Below are 13,959 nucleotides of genomic sequence, written 5' to 3' on the forward strand. Positions count from 1 at the left end.
GCAGAATTGCTACCACACGAGGACGCAGAACGACTGAACGATGTCAAGCTCTTGGTGCAGCAGCTCTACTCCACCCTGCTTATAGAAAACCATCAGCTCACCAAAGAGAGAGAGCTCATTGGACGACTGGAGGACCTCAACTCTCAGCTCCAGCCCTTGGAGAAGGTGCGGGGTTTAAATGAATGTCCATTTACATTTACATTTAATCATTTAGCAGACGCTTTTATCCAAAGCGACTTACAAATGAGAACAATAGAAGCAGTCAGGTCAACAAGAGAACAACAACAGTATACAAGTGCCATGACAAGTCTCAATTAGTCTAGTATAAAACGCATAGCCAGGTTTTTTTTTTTTTTTTTTTTAAATAAATGAAAAGACAAGAAAAGGAAAAGTGCTAGTGTTAGTTGGTTAAGTGCAGGTGAAAAAGATGAGTCTTTGGATGTTTCTTGAAAATGAGTAAAGCTGTACGAATAGAGAGTGGGAGGTCATTCCACCAGCTGGGCACAGTCCAGGAAAAGGTCCTTGAGAGTGATTTTGAACTTCTTTGGGATGGCACCACAAGGCGTCGTTCACTTGCAGAGCGCAAACTTCTGGAGGGCACATAATATTTAACCAGTGAGTTTAGGTAAGTTGGTGCCGTGCCAGTGGTCGTCTTATAGGCAAGCACCTTGAATTTGATGCGAGCGGCTACTGGTAGCCAGTGTAACCTCATTTGGAGAGGATTAACGTGAGCTTTTTTTGGCTCATTGAAGACAACCCTCACTGCTGCATTCTGGATCATTTGCAGAGGCTTGACAGTACATACAGGAAAGCCCACCAGGAGAGCATTACAATAGTCCAGTCTGGAGAGACCAAGAGCTTGGACAAGAAGTTGGGTGGCTTGCTCTGACAGGAAGGGTCGAATCTTCCTAATGTTGTATAAGGCAAACCTGCAGGACCGGGTCGTTGTAGCAATGTGGTCTGTGAAGCTTAACTGATGATCCATCACAATTCCTAGGTTTCTGGCTGTCCTCGAAGGAGTTATGGTTGACGAGCCCAGCTGTATAGAGAAGTTGTGATGAAGCAATGAGTAAGCTGGAATCACCAGGAGTTCTGTCTTCGTAAGGTTAAGCTGAAGGTGATGGTCATTCATCCAGCTATAAATGTCACTCAGACAGGCTGAAATGCGAGCAGCTACCGTAGGGTCATCTGGCTGGAATGAGAAGTAGAGTTGGGTGTCATCAGCGTAGCAGTGAAAAGAAAAGCCATGCTTCTGAATGACAGATCCTAAAGATGTCATCTAGATGGAGAAGAGAAGTGGTCCAAGTACTGAGCCTTGAGGAACCCCAGTTCATAAAACACCTGAGCAGTTTATTCTCCTCAAACTATCCCACCCTAACCCTGTGTCTTTTAATGTTTTAATGTTATTTTAACCTGAGCTAATGGGACCTTACTGTAAAGTGTTACTCATTAAAAATGAAATTAATTTTGGATAAGAAACTCTTGTGTATGATTTGTCATTTTCCTTTTCAACACATAGCATAATACAGTTTTTGCCATGTAGTAAAATCATGTTAAACTCATATTTTCTGAATGTGTGTGATATCGTTTTTCTTCAGGTTAAAGAAGAGCTGAGTAAGAGAGCAGAGCGCAGGACTACATGGGTGCTGTGGGGTGGGATGGCATACATGGCCACACAGTTTGGCATTCTAGCACGACTGACCTGGTGGGAGTACTCATGGGATATCATGGAGCCCGTCACATATTTTATCACCTATGGTACAGCAATGGCTATGTACGCTTACTTCGTGCTGACACGTCAGGTGAGCAGCTCCAGCTCTTTATCCCCACAACTCCCCCAGATGATCAGAGGAATTTCAGAAGGTCCCGGTGAATACACGAGGAGATCCGTCTGACCTTTTTACTGTTGTTCTCTCTCACAGGAATATCTTTACCCCGACGCCAGGGACAGACAGTACCTGCTGTTCTTTCATAAGGGTGCGAAGAGAACATGCTTTGACATTGAGAAGTACAACAAACTGAAGGATGCGATTGCTGAGGTAAGCCAGCATCATATGAGTCACTCCTTTCATTCTCTTAAAGGAACGGAGCACTGTTGTTATAAACTCACTAGACATGTGCCGGTATTCAATATAATAATATACTGCAGATTTTGGAAACACAGTGAAAACAGCTAGTTATATATACAGTACTCTCCACTATTATTTGCATCCTTGGCTGTGAAAGTAAATCTGCATTGTTTATATTTTTTATATTTCATTCTTCATCTCCTCCATTGAATTACTGTAAAACCATTGAAAGTGTGGGGGGGCTTACATTAGGGAATACATTAGTAGCACTTCACAATAAGGTTCATTAGGTAACAGTAATTAACTGTATTAGTTAACACGAACTAAGCATGAACAATACTTCCACAGCTTTTATTGATCTTAATGTTAGCTTCAACATTTACTAATACATTATTAAAACCAAAAGTTGTATTTGTTAGCATTAGTTAATGCAGTTTGAACTAACAGTGAATAACTGTTTTCATTAACTAACATACATAAAGATGAATAAATACTGTAACAAATGTATTGTTCATTGTTAGTTCATGTTCTTTTCTCTGTTTCCCTCAGGCGGAGTTGGATCTAAAGCGTCTTCGAGACCCGCTGGAGTTGCACCTCCCTGTCCAGCAAATCACTGCCAGCAAGGACTGATGAGAACCTGAAGCCCTCTCTCTCTCTCTCTCTCTCTCTCTCTCTCTCTCTCTTACTTTGTTCTCTTCTGCCTCTTTTTGTCTTTTTGTTTCATCTCTACGACCTCAATGAAAAACCATATCCACAGCAGACTTCAGAGTTTTATTGTTATCCTTTTTATTGTTTTCCTTAATTTGGCAAGTCTATGCAGAGGAGAAGAGATGCAATTAAATGAAACGACTTCACAACATCCCCGAACGGATGGTGACGGCAGATGATTGCTGAACTGGTGCTCTCATAACGCAACCAGAGCACAAGGAGAAACGGACAGCTACTTCAGATAGGAAGCTGAGACATTAGGATTCAAGCAGTACATCGCTACTAGACAATGACCCCACGTCTGAAATCTAAAAACCATCTGCCTTTGGGTTGAACAGTTTTTTCCACATTTGAGTATCCCTAACTCTGACACTCTGCAGAAGAGACTTCGGGATGCGGTGCTCTTTCCGTCTCGGAAAGGATCCGTTTAGCATCGAGCAAGTCCTCTTGTGGCTGAAACAGCCTAAGCAAAACCCTCTCGACTAGCCCCGATTCAGACCTAAAAGCTGAAATATCACTGTGTGTTCTGTTATTCCAAAAAGACAAAGAATCAAAGAGTTTTGGCACTTTTTATTTTAAAAGCCATATTGTGTTTATGACGATGAGAGAAATGTGCAGAAACGGTTATTCTTCTCATTAGATTATTATAATTTTTTTAGCCATGCCACCAAGACATTACATATCTGCAGATGCTCTGATATTTGATTTGATGAGATTCTCAACATCAAATGATGCTCAAATGCTCCATCCCTAACTCTTTTATTGTTTAAAAATATGTCATACTCGATCAGTTTACATGGCAAACACACACACACACACACACACACACACACACAGTCTCTGCGGATGGATCCTCTTTGAAGGTCTTCTCTCTTCTCTAGAAACCTTCTTTCGAACATCATCAAATGACATTTTCCCACAGTGCCTCACAGCATCTGCTGCAGCGTGCTTGTTACGAAACACCTGCTTATCAGACGCAATCCAAGAAAGTTCCCCGTCGAATGCTCTTAAGGCAGGTCACTGTGTAAAATGCTATTTTATTTTTCCTGAAAAAGTTTCGGAATGCGATCAGTTTCCCATCAGTCATGTGGCGTTTCTAGCTGCATATATCTGCCTCGATATGCCAATTCTTCTGGAACTTGCAGAGAACGTGTATTATATTAGATCTAGAATTAGCGTGTGTTTTGCACACTTCGTGGCATGCTATAGAGAGAGAGTGTGGCATCCGTTGTCTATGTGTGCTATCTTTAGCCGACAGGCCTTAGCAATGATTCTAGCTGGGTTGAGCTGATTGTCAACATTTTCATCGTTTTTTTCCCCATGCATCTTCAGTCCAGTTATTACATTAAATAATTTATATATATATCAGTAACCATTTCCTTGGGCGCCCAGATATTTTGAATCTGTGGGATGTGAAATGGACTTGACCCTTATGGTTCTCTAACAAAATGATCATATCGAAAATATTATTATTATAAAATATTGAACTATTTTGGACAGTTATCATGGCCTGTATTCTTATTGTCTATTATGGTTATGTCCTACACACTCAGACCCCTGCAGAGAAACAGCTCTTTTGTTGTATAGCAGAAGTCTGCTCATTATGTCAGACAGTCCGTGTTCGTGTCTGTGGTCTTCTTTATTCATTTTTAAAGCCATATTCATGATGTGTTTATCTCTCTAGAAGTGGAGGGATCTGATAAGAGTCTCAAATCCATGTTTCCATTTCTTACCGTGTGTTTAAATATTACAGACTCCAGATTTTATTTTTTTTTCTGAAATGTCACTTGCGTTAGATTCAAACGTTGTTTCGTGTTTTTAGAGTTGCAGTAATGGGGAAGATTTTCAGCAGTTGACGAACACAAGGGATAGTTCAGCCGAAAATGTACATTTTAAGGTTTACTCACCCTCACGTCATAACATTTGAAGAGTTATGGGTTTGGAATGATATTAGTGTGAGTAAACATTGAAAGAATTAAAAAAAGAAAAAACGTGAAATAACTTGTATGAGAGATCCAATCTTCCTCACTTATGTGATCAACAGTCATAAATTCAGGCCTAAACACACTCCAAAGTTATTTCAGGGCAAAAACTCTCCATCTCACTCTCCAGGACGCCCAGTACACTGACATCCCTCGAGCTACTGTAATCTAATAGGTCGTGGGTCTGGTCATTATCTGATAAATTGAACTTCTTTTAGTTTATTTCTAGGCTTTTCTGTTTGTTTCAGGTTTTTTTTTAAAATAATAATATAACAAATATATGGAATCTATTCTAAAGCGGGTGTTGCATGAATGTATGTGTTCACATGGGGAAATTATAAATAAATTAAGCAAAAAAGCAAAGATTATTATGAATGCTAAATGCAGATTAACAGAGTTTGGTTTTTTCCACCCAGTCCCTCAGCCTCCACGACCCAGCAGCAAGGATGCTCTCGGCTGCACAGGCTCTGATTGGTCAAGGATCTCCTCAACATTATGTCTTGTTTTATCCTCTCTCAGTCTCAATGCTGCTGCGCAATCTCTGCAGTGCTGCCTTTATTCTGAACACTGATCTGAGATCAGAGAGAGTATGAAAATCCTGGTCTTCTTGAACGCCCCTCGCTCCATCAATTTGCCCGTCTTTCTTTAGCTCCTTGTTATACTCTCACACTGATTATGTTTTGGTTATGTGTATTATTTTAAAGTTTTCTTCATGTGCACTTAAAATGAAAATTATATTTGGGGGGGGAAATGGTTGACGCTGAATGGAAAACATTTTTTTTCTTTTTCTTAGTCTTTGTTCATTTTGTCATTGACATCGGATGCTGTAATATTAGAAGACTTTAAAAAGAAAAATGTAAAATCCTGTATCATTTATGAAATGTGTATAAAAGAGAAATGTAATTCAATTATCAATAAATACTTATCCAGTTTTGGATCCGGTAGTTATTTTATTTATTGTAAATACAAATCTGTTTATAATGCAACATAATGTGATCTGTTAGAGTACATAAAACACACACCTTCAGTTATAAAGTAGAGTGTATTTATTATATTATATTATATTATAGTATAGTATAGTATATTATATTATTGTTGCTGGCCTAAAAAATAGTTTTATATGTTTTGCACATTTACCTTTTGGATAATTTTTGGTTTAAACATTTTGGGTTTTATGGTCAGATAAAACTACAAAATAAGCTTTTTAGCAGCAGACCCTCAAGATGGTTTTGCTGGACACAGGAGTAAAAAAATAAAAAAGCCCATGTGTACAATTAAATATTCTGCTGTTGTGGGCCTATTTTAATGTTGTTCAGAAAGATGGCATCGTGGATTCTATCAAATACCAACAGATAAAAAAAAAAAAAAAATCTAAAGACTTTCTCCGCTAGAAAACATATAATAGGGTCAAAGCTGGATCAAGAAAGGCCAGTGATCCAAAAACAAATGTTAAAAGCAAAGCAAAAACAAAGCTTCTGCCATGTCCATCCCAGATCTCCGACCTGAACCCAATAGAAAATGAGGGGGGTGAACTGAAAAGGGAGAAGCACCAACATGGAGCTGGGAATCTGCAGGATCCGGACTGATTCTTGATGAATTTATCAGGCATTACAGGAGAAAACGCAAAGCTGTTATCATGGCAAAAGAAGGTTGCAAAAAGTATTGAATAAAAGTGTTTAATGATACAAATCATTGCAAAGCAACTTATATGTTTCTACAATATTACTAGCTTAGTATTAGTTATTTCTACATTTGGCAGAAATGTACAGAAAAATCAATTAAAGATGTAATCAAATAGACGATAAACACCGTTAACAGCAATTATTATATAATGCAATCAAACTTATAGCAAAATTTGTTTCGGGGGGGTTCTCCTCTGGTCAGACGAAACCAGAAGTTCAATTCCAGGCTGCAGCAAAGTCATATTGTGCAGAGGACTCATCTGATTCCTGTAGTCTTGTCCCGGTGGCTGTCTAGGAGACGAGGTCTTTATTGGGGATCTGTGCAGTGTTGACAGATCCGGGCTAATATGATCATTCTTCCTGGTTCTAGTAAGAACTCTAGCTGCTGCATTTTGGACCAGCTGGAGTTTGTTTATTAAGCATGCAGAACTACCACCCAAATTGGTATGTTTTGCCATGCCGCAAAGTTATATAGAGCTGAGTGTCATCAGCATAACAGTGAACGATAACACCATGTTTCCTGATGATATCTCCCAGGGGTAAAATGTAAATCGTGAAAAGTAACGGCCCTAGTACTGAGCCTTGAGGTACTCCATACTGCACTTGTGATTGATACGAATTGATGGCAATCATATAAACATGATTTGAACCATGCTAATGTACTTCCACTAATGCCAACAAAGTTTTCTAGTCTACGCAGCGCTAAGATCCAGAAGCACTAATAGAGAGATACAACCATGATCAGATGATAAGAGCAGGTAATTTGTAACTCTAATGGGAGGAGTCTCAGTACTATGATACTGTCTAAATCCGGACTGTAAATCCTCACAGATAATATTTTTCTCCAAGAAGGAATATAATTGTGAGGATATTACCTTTTTCTAGTATCTTGGACGGAAAAGGAAGATTCGAGATTAATAAGCAGTAAATTAGGAGTTTATTGAGTCAAAAGTTGTTAATGGATTGTTATTAGCCAGAGTTGGACCTTTGAATAAAGTGTGACCAAATGTATGCATGCTTAAATTATTCGTTTAAAATAACAATAAACTTACACACTAACAACTAATTTTTTAAAGTTTAAACTTGAATCTAGGTGCACACAAAGCTATTGTATTGCTCACACAAAGCTATAGCTATTGTATAACAATAAACTTACACACTAACAACTAATTTTTCAAAGTTTAAACTTGAATCTAGGTTTTCTCACACAAAGCTATTGTATTGCTTCATAAAGATTAGAACACGTCAAATAAACTACCTTGGTTATACTTTTCTTTTGCCTTTGTCTAATGAGTTTGGAAAGAACTACCCCTTTAAGCCATCCATTAGTCAGTAATAAGTCAGACTTAGCTTTGCACTTTGTGAAGTTGGTCGTCTTTCCTTTATCCTTCACAGAAGCACAGGAAAGATGGGACAATGTGCTAATCATTGGTATCATTAGCACAGAGTAGAGGAAAGTGTCTGAAGGTTATCACAGAGACTAAAGAGAAGAGAAATGGAGATTGACAAATGGAGAGGTGCTGCTTGTTTTCTAAAGTCCTAGATTTAAACAAGCATAAATGTTTTTTTTTTTCTCTCATTTAAGTAAAGAAGAGAAATGGGCTGAGTCACTAGTCTGTCTGTAATCCTGTTCCCTTTTTGCTTAAGATCAGTCACAGAATAATGCAGACTTTACAAGAATGAAACCGTGGGAGAAAAACAGTTTTACTTTCTTCACGTAGGTGAGAAGAAGGATATATTCTTTAAGGGCATTTGATTGCATATTAATGCAGTTCTGAGTATGCTGCTGGTGCACTGTTTACAAACAGAATCCTGCTATCTGGTAGGAAGTGGAGCTAAATGTGGGAAGAAGCAGGAGTCGAGTAGGTCGAGGCGAGCATCACTGTTGAGGTAAACATGACCCTAAACCAAGTGCTGCAGCTTAATTAGAAACAAACCATTCACTGTTAAAGTCACCATGAAATCAAAATGTTAAATTCTTATATTTTTAATGTAATACTGCAATGTTTATTATAAATAATTTAACAGTGCTCTTCATTTTTTTATGTGCCCTCATAATCTTTAATCAGAAACGTTAACCTCCCCTCCCCTTTAAAATGACTTATCTTGTCTTCCAGTCACGGGCTATGGCACAAGTGCGTAGCATGTGACGTGAGGGCTAAATGCTTGGGATAAACTGAAGATGATGCTTTACTTAATATAAATCAATGCATTCACTAGTGCTGATGCAAGCCATGGGGGAGTACATTATTCTTCAAATTTGAAAGGATTTTAGGATATTACCACAACAGTACTCTTAGGACATTGCAAACATTTTTTTTTTTTTTTTTTTTTATGAATATGACTTAACCTGATGGAAGACGCACTCATTCAGACATTCTCTCTCTCTCTCTCTCTCTCTCTCTCTCTCTCTCTCTTCTCTCTCTCATTAGCTATGTTTTGTGCCATTGATTGTCCTCCTCCTCATCTCCCTCAATAAATTTCTTCATTCTAGGGTGTTGCCGGTGAATCCAGTTAAGAGAAATCCCCTCAAAAGTAACTGCAAACTGGCTTTCAGATCAGCCTCCATTTTGTTAGTTTCACCACAACTTCCAAAAATCCAGTCAATTCCTGAAGAATGAAATCAAGTGCTGCCCTCTCATTTCAAATGCAGTTTCACTCGGATAGACATCACAGTAGAGAAAAAAAGATTCAAGTTTCATGCCATCCAATCACTGTTAATAAGTCCTGTACAATAGGTTTAAATCCATCCAAGGTTAAAAAACATTGTCATTTTGTCAAAATATAATTTTAAAATTACCTCAATTCTCAGAGATCCCCAAACGGTTCGCGCAAAGCTGTTCAAATGATTCAGTTTCCTTAAACCCCACCTTTCGGTAGCATACTGTGTTCTGATTGGTCAACTGACATAGTCAGGTTTGATTGGTTGTTCCGCACACAACTTCATGGTAAACAATGTGTTAGCATCTTTTTGGGGTGAATTATGTCTTATTCCTCTCATCGCGAAGCAAACAGTAAAATAAAAAACTTGAACAGTCTTGCTGCTTTTTCTTCTGTGTGGGTGTATTCAAGCCGCGCGCTTCAGTTTGAATCTGAATTGGGCATTCAGCGCGGGGGCGTGGTCACATTAGATATAATGAAGGGAGACCTGAAAAACGGACATCGCGTTGTTTTCATATGGATTACTTTATCACAGAATATCTGTTAGCAGCACTTATTTAGTTTTAAATTTACATGTCAAGCTTTCTATAGATATATCTCTCATGTCTCTTTGTTGAGTATCCACTGAGTTACACTTCATTTTAATGACGTGTTTGTAAATGAAGATCAGCGCAGACAAAGGCTGCAGACAGCACACATACTGATAAGACGCTCGGGAGAAAACAAACACATAACTTCATAATCATACTTCGCGTTGTGATTCGGAGATGCTTGTTGGTCTAAATAAAGTTGGTAATGAACCCTCTTTTATGGCCAAACGCTTTGAAAATCCCGCTGTACTCACCGAGATTAGAAAAGCAGTCATCAGTGAAATGTTGTGAACACACCAAAAAATAAATTTTAGCCATTGGTTCTTCTGATCTTCATTATTTGGCAGTGAAAATAAAACAAACTTGCCTTTACAATTAAAAACACACTGTCTCCTCGACATGATGCTCTCACACCAACCAGAGCGTCTGTGGGGTGGGGGTGGGGCAGGTGAGAGTTCGGTTCCTCCAACGACGGTAGGCGGAGATTATTATGCAAAGTGTTCCTAGTGATGTACATAGAGATGGGCGAAAGATTTGAAATCTATAACTGCTCGTTTCAGCGATTCAGAGTCGACTCCTTACTTTAGAAGCCAATAACTTTATAAATCGTGTACTTTTTGGTTTAATTACTTTGCACATTGTTCACACTGATGGACAGCCACATCATACACTGTAATACAGGTAATTTTTGATTTCCCATCTGTGTGGCTCTTTAAATTAATGGTTATTTTCATTGTGTTAAGAACAGAAACTGCTCTTTGTTAATAATTGGAATCTTTTTTTGGAGCTTCTTAGTCTTTTTCAAGCTGATGTACTGCACCCCATCAGAGTCAGAGCGGAACTCCGGTCGGACAACATCTCCAGGATGCCACGCTCCATATAGTCTCAGCCTCAGACGTCACACCCATGGACCGTTGGCTAAACGTCTGATGCATATGGGACACAAAAGTGGAAACACTTCAGTGGTGTCGAAGTCATCATTGGATTGGTTGAATTATACAGGATTTATGAGAGATGTGTTTGTTGCGTTCTTTAACGATTCACCAGGAAACAAAAATGCTGTGGCTACAAACCCCTTCACGAAAGTAGAAAGCCATTGAGTTTACAACTGTGATGACGAGCACTTATCAGGCTCAACTAAACTTTGGATATTCAAAAGTATGCGAAATATTTAAAGTTTGCGGCATAGAATCTTTAAATACGTCCGAGAGTTTAAAATAGTAACAGAGTTTCTGTTATTGTGGCAACATTTCCACACCCCAAAATGTGACGCTGAACTAAATGAACTTTGATTGGTTGTTTGACATGTACTGTAAATTGAATGGTTTCATGAGCGGGCCTTGGTCAATGTAATCGGCTATAGATTCCATACCTTCAGAAGTCAGTCTGAAGGTCTGGCTATGCGAGACTATGCTCAATATGACTAGTAAGCCAATTCTCAAATAACTGCTATGATGACTTAAAAGATAGAAGTACTTGCGCTGTACAATCTATTAAGACAGTGTCTGTTCCCCAAATAGTGAGGTCAAAATATAAATTTAATGCAGGATCTAGAAAATATCTGATCGTGATTAAACCAGAAAATGGAAAATAAATGAACAAAAACAATTTTTTTTTTTTGCTCATAAACATTAAATCACTCACACCCAAAGCTGTAATTGTAAATTAAATGATCACAGATAATAGTTTTGATGTACTCTGCTTGACTGAAACCTGGCTAAAATCAAATGATTATGCTGGTCTAAATGAGTCTACTCCACCAAGCTACTGTTATAAGCATGCCCCATCAGTCATGGTGGTGGTTTTGCAACAGTATATAGTAATATTCTTAATGTTACTCAGAAAACAGGATACAGGTTTAACTCATTTGAAATACTTATGCTTAATGTTACACTGTCAGACTTGCTCTGGCTACTAGACCACCACGGCTGTATAACGATTTCCTAAAATAATTTGCAGACTTCCTCTCAGACTTAAGTTCAAGTTCAAGTTCAAGTTGGTTACCGTTGATAAAGCTCTAACTGTTGGAGATTTTAACATTCACAAAATACAAATGATGAATTAGGACTTGCATCTACTAACCTAATAAACACTTTTGGAGTCAAGCAAAACATCACTGGCCTACTCATCACTTTAATCATACACTAGACTAGAATTGAATCGCATGGAATCAATCTTACTGATATAAATATCGTACCTCAAAGTGATGATTTTACTGACCGTTTCCTTGTATTGTGCATGCTGCGTATTACTGATATTAACTATATGGCTCTGTGGTATCGTCCAGGCAGAACTATCGTTCCAGCCACCGAAGACAGATTCACAAATAGCCTGCCTGATTTATCTCAACTGCTCTGTGTACCCATAATTACACATGAACTAGACGAAATGACTAGCATCATGGGCACTATATTCTCTAATACATTAGAAGCTGTTGCCCCCATCAAATTGAAAAAGGTTAGATAAAAATGTACTGTGCTATGGTACGAACAGTAATACCCACTCTCTCAAGCAAGAAATTAGTAGTCTTGAGAGCAAATGGAGAAAAACTAACTTTTCTAAGTTTTTAGAAATGCGATGAAAAACAGTATGTCTAGCTATAGACAGGCTCTTAAATTTGCCAGGGTTGAGAATATCCACAAACTCATAGAAAATAACAAAAAATAATCCAAGGTTTTTGTTTAGCACAGTGGCTAGATGAACAAATAACCAGATACCACCCGATTTAAATATTCCCTTAGTTTAATAGTAATGATTTTATGAATTTCTTCAATGATAAAATAGATACAATCAGAAATACAATAAAAAATGAAGATTCTACAGCGTCTAATACTTCAGCTTCATTCATCGCACCCAAAGATAAACTGCAGTGCTTTACAACTATAGGACAGGAATAGCTAAATAAACTTATCACTGTATCTAAACCAACAACATGTTTATTAGATCCTGTACCCATTAAATTACTGAAAGAGTTGTTACCTGTAGCAGAAAAAAACGCTTCTCAATATTATGAACTCATCTTTATCTTTAGGTAACATCACAAAACCATTCAAGCTGGCTATTAAGCCTCTTATTAAGAAACCACAACTAGATCCTAGTGAACTGGCAAATTACAGACCCATTTCAAATCTTCCATTTATGTCTAAAAAGAAGTGCCTGCTCACTTGTGCTCCTTTCTACAAAATAAGAATCTCTATGAAGAATTTCACAGTCCTGCATTTCGACACCATTGATCATGACATACTCATAAATCAATAACAAAACTCTACATGAATTCAAGGGCAGGCTTTAAGATTGTTTAGATCCTACCTGTCCGATTTCTACCACTTTGTTTATATAAATAGGGAGTCATCTCAGTTATCACCATTAAAATATGGAGTGCCACAAGGCTCTGTCCTAGGTCCTCTGCTATTTTCAGTATACATGTTGCCCCTTGGTAATATTTTATAAGAAAATACAGGATAAGTTTCTATTGTTGTGCTGATGTATCAGCTAAAACTGTCAGATCTGATGATTTTTTCATCTCTTTTAGAAGAAAACAAACATAACCCAAGGTTTTTATTCAATATAGTGGCTAAATTAATTTTAAAAAAGCATCAACAAATGTTAGCTTTTCCCAACAGCAAACAGTAATGACTTTATGAACTATTTTACTTCCAAGACTGATACTATTAGAGATAAAATTGTAACCATGTATCCATCAACTACAGTATCGCATTGGACAGTGTGCTATAGGTCCCCTGAGGAACAATTCCACTCATTCTCTACTATAGGAGAGGGAGAATTGTATAAACTTGTTAAATCATCTAAACCAACAACATGTATGTTAGACCCTATACCATCTAAGATCCTAAAAGAGGGTCTTCCAGAAGTCATAGATCCTCTACTGACTATTATTAATTCATCATTGGCATTAAGATATGTCCCCAAAACCCGTCAAACTTGCTGTTATGAAGCCTCTCATTAAAAACCCATAAAAAAAAAAAAAAAAAAAAAAAAAAAAAAAACTTGCAAATATGTTCAAACATCCATTCAATATTTATTATTTCCTGAATATTACCGATGAATTTTATCAAAAAGTAGCCTACTGTTCACATGTGTTTTACTACTATATAGTGTAGTAATATAGTAATAATTTAATACTTTCTCAATTTTTTCCAAAAAATCCTGGCGCCTAAAGGGTTAATAGTTAGTAAGGTAATTGTAAAGATTAGGTATTGGGTAGGATTATGGATGCAGAATATGGACACTGCAAATTTTAAAGAGT

The 13,959-nt window shown here is 37.7% G+C and overlaps 1 protein-coding gene across 1 annotated transcript in view; it reads left to right on the top strand.

The window, feature by feature from the left end:
• The window catches only part of LOC113113021 (calcium uniporter protein, mitochondrial-like), a 61,763-nt gene extending 56,067 nt beyond the window's left edge, over positions 1-5,696 (top strand). Inside the window, exons 6-9 of the mRNA XM_026279123.1 lie at positions 5-165; positions 1,599-1,802; positions 1,923-2,039; positions 2,619-5,696. Of these exons, the coding sequence (XP_026134908.1) occupies positions 5-165; positions 1,599-1,802; positions 1,923-2,039; positions 2,619-2,699 (563 nt within the window). The 3' untranslated portion in view covers positions 2,700-5,696. The remainder of the gene's footprint in view (positions 1-4; positions 166-1,598; positions 1,803-1,922; positions 2,040-2,618) is intronic.
• The last annotated feature ends 8,263 nt before the right edge of the window (positions 5,697-13,959 follow it).

Source organism: Carassius auratus, chromosome 13 (genome assembly GCF_003368295.1).
Source record: "Carassius auratus strain Wakin chromosome 13, ASM336829v1, whole genome shotgun sequence".
NCBI classification, from domain to species: Eukaryota; Metazoa; Chordata; class Actinopteri; order Cypriniformes; family Cyprinidae; genus Carassius; species Carassius auratus.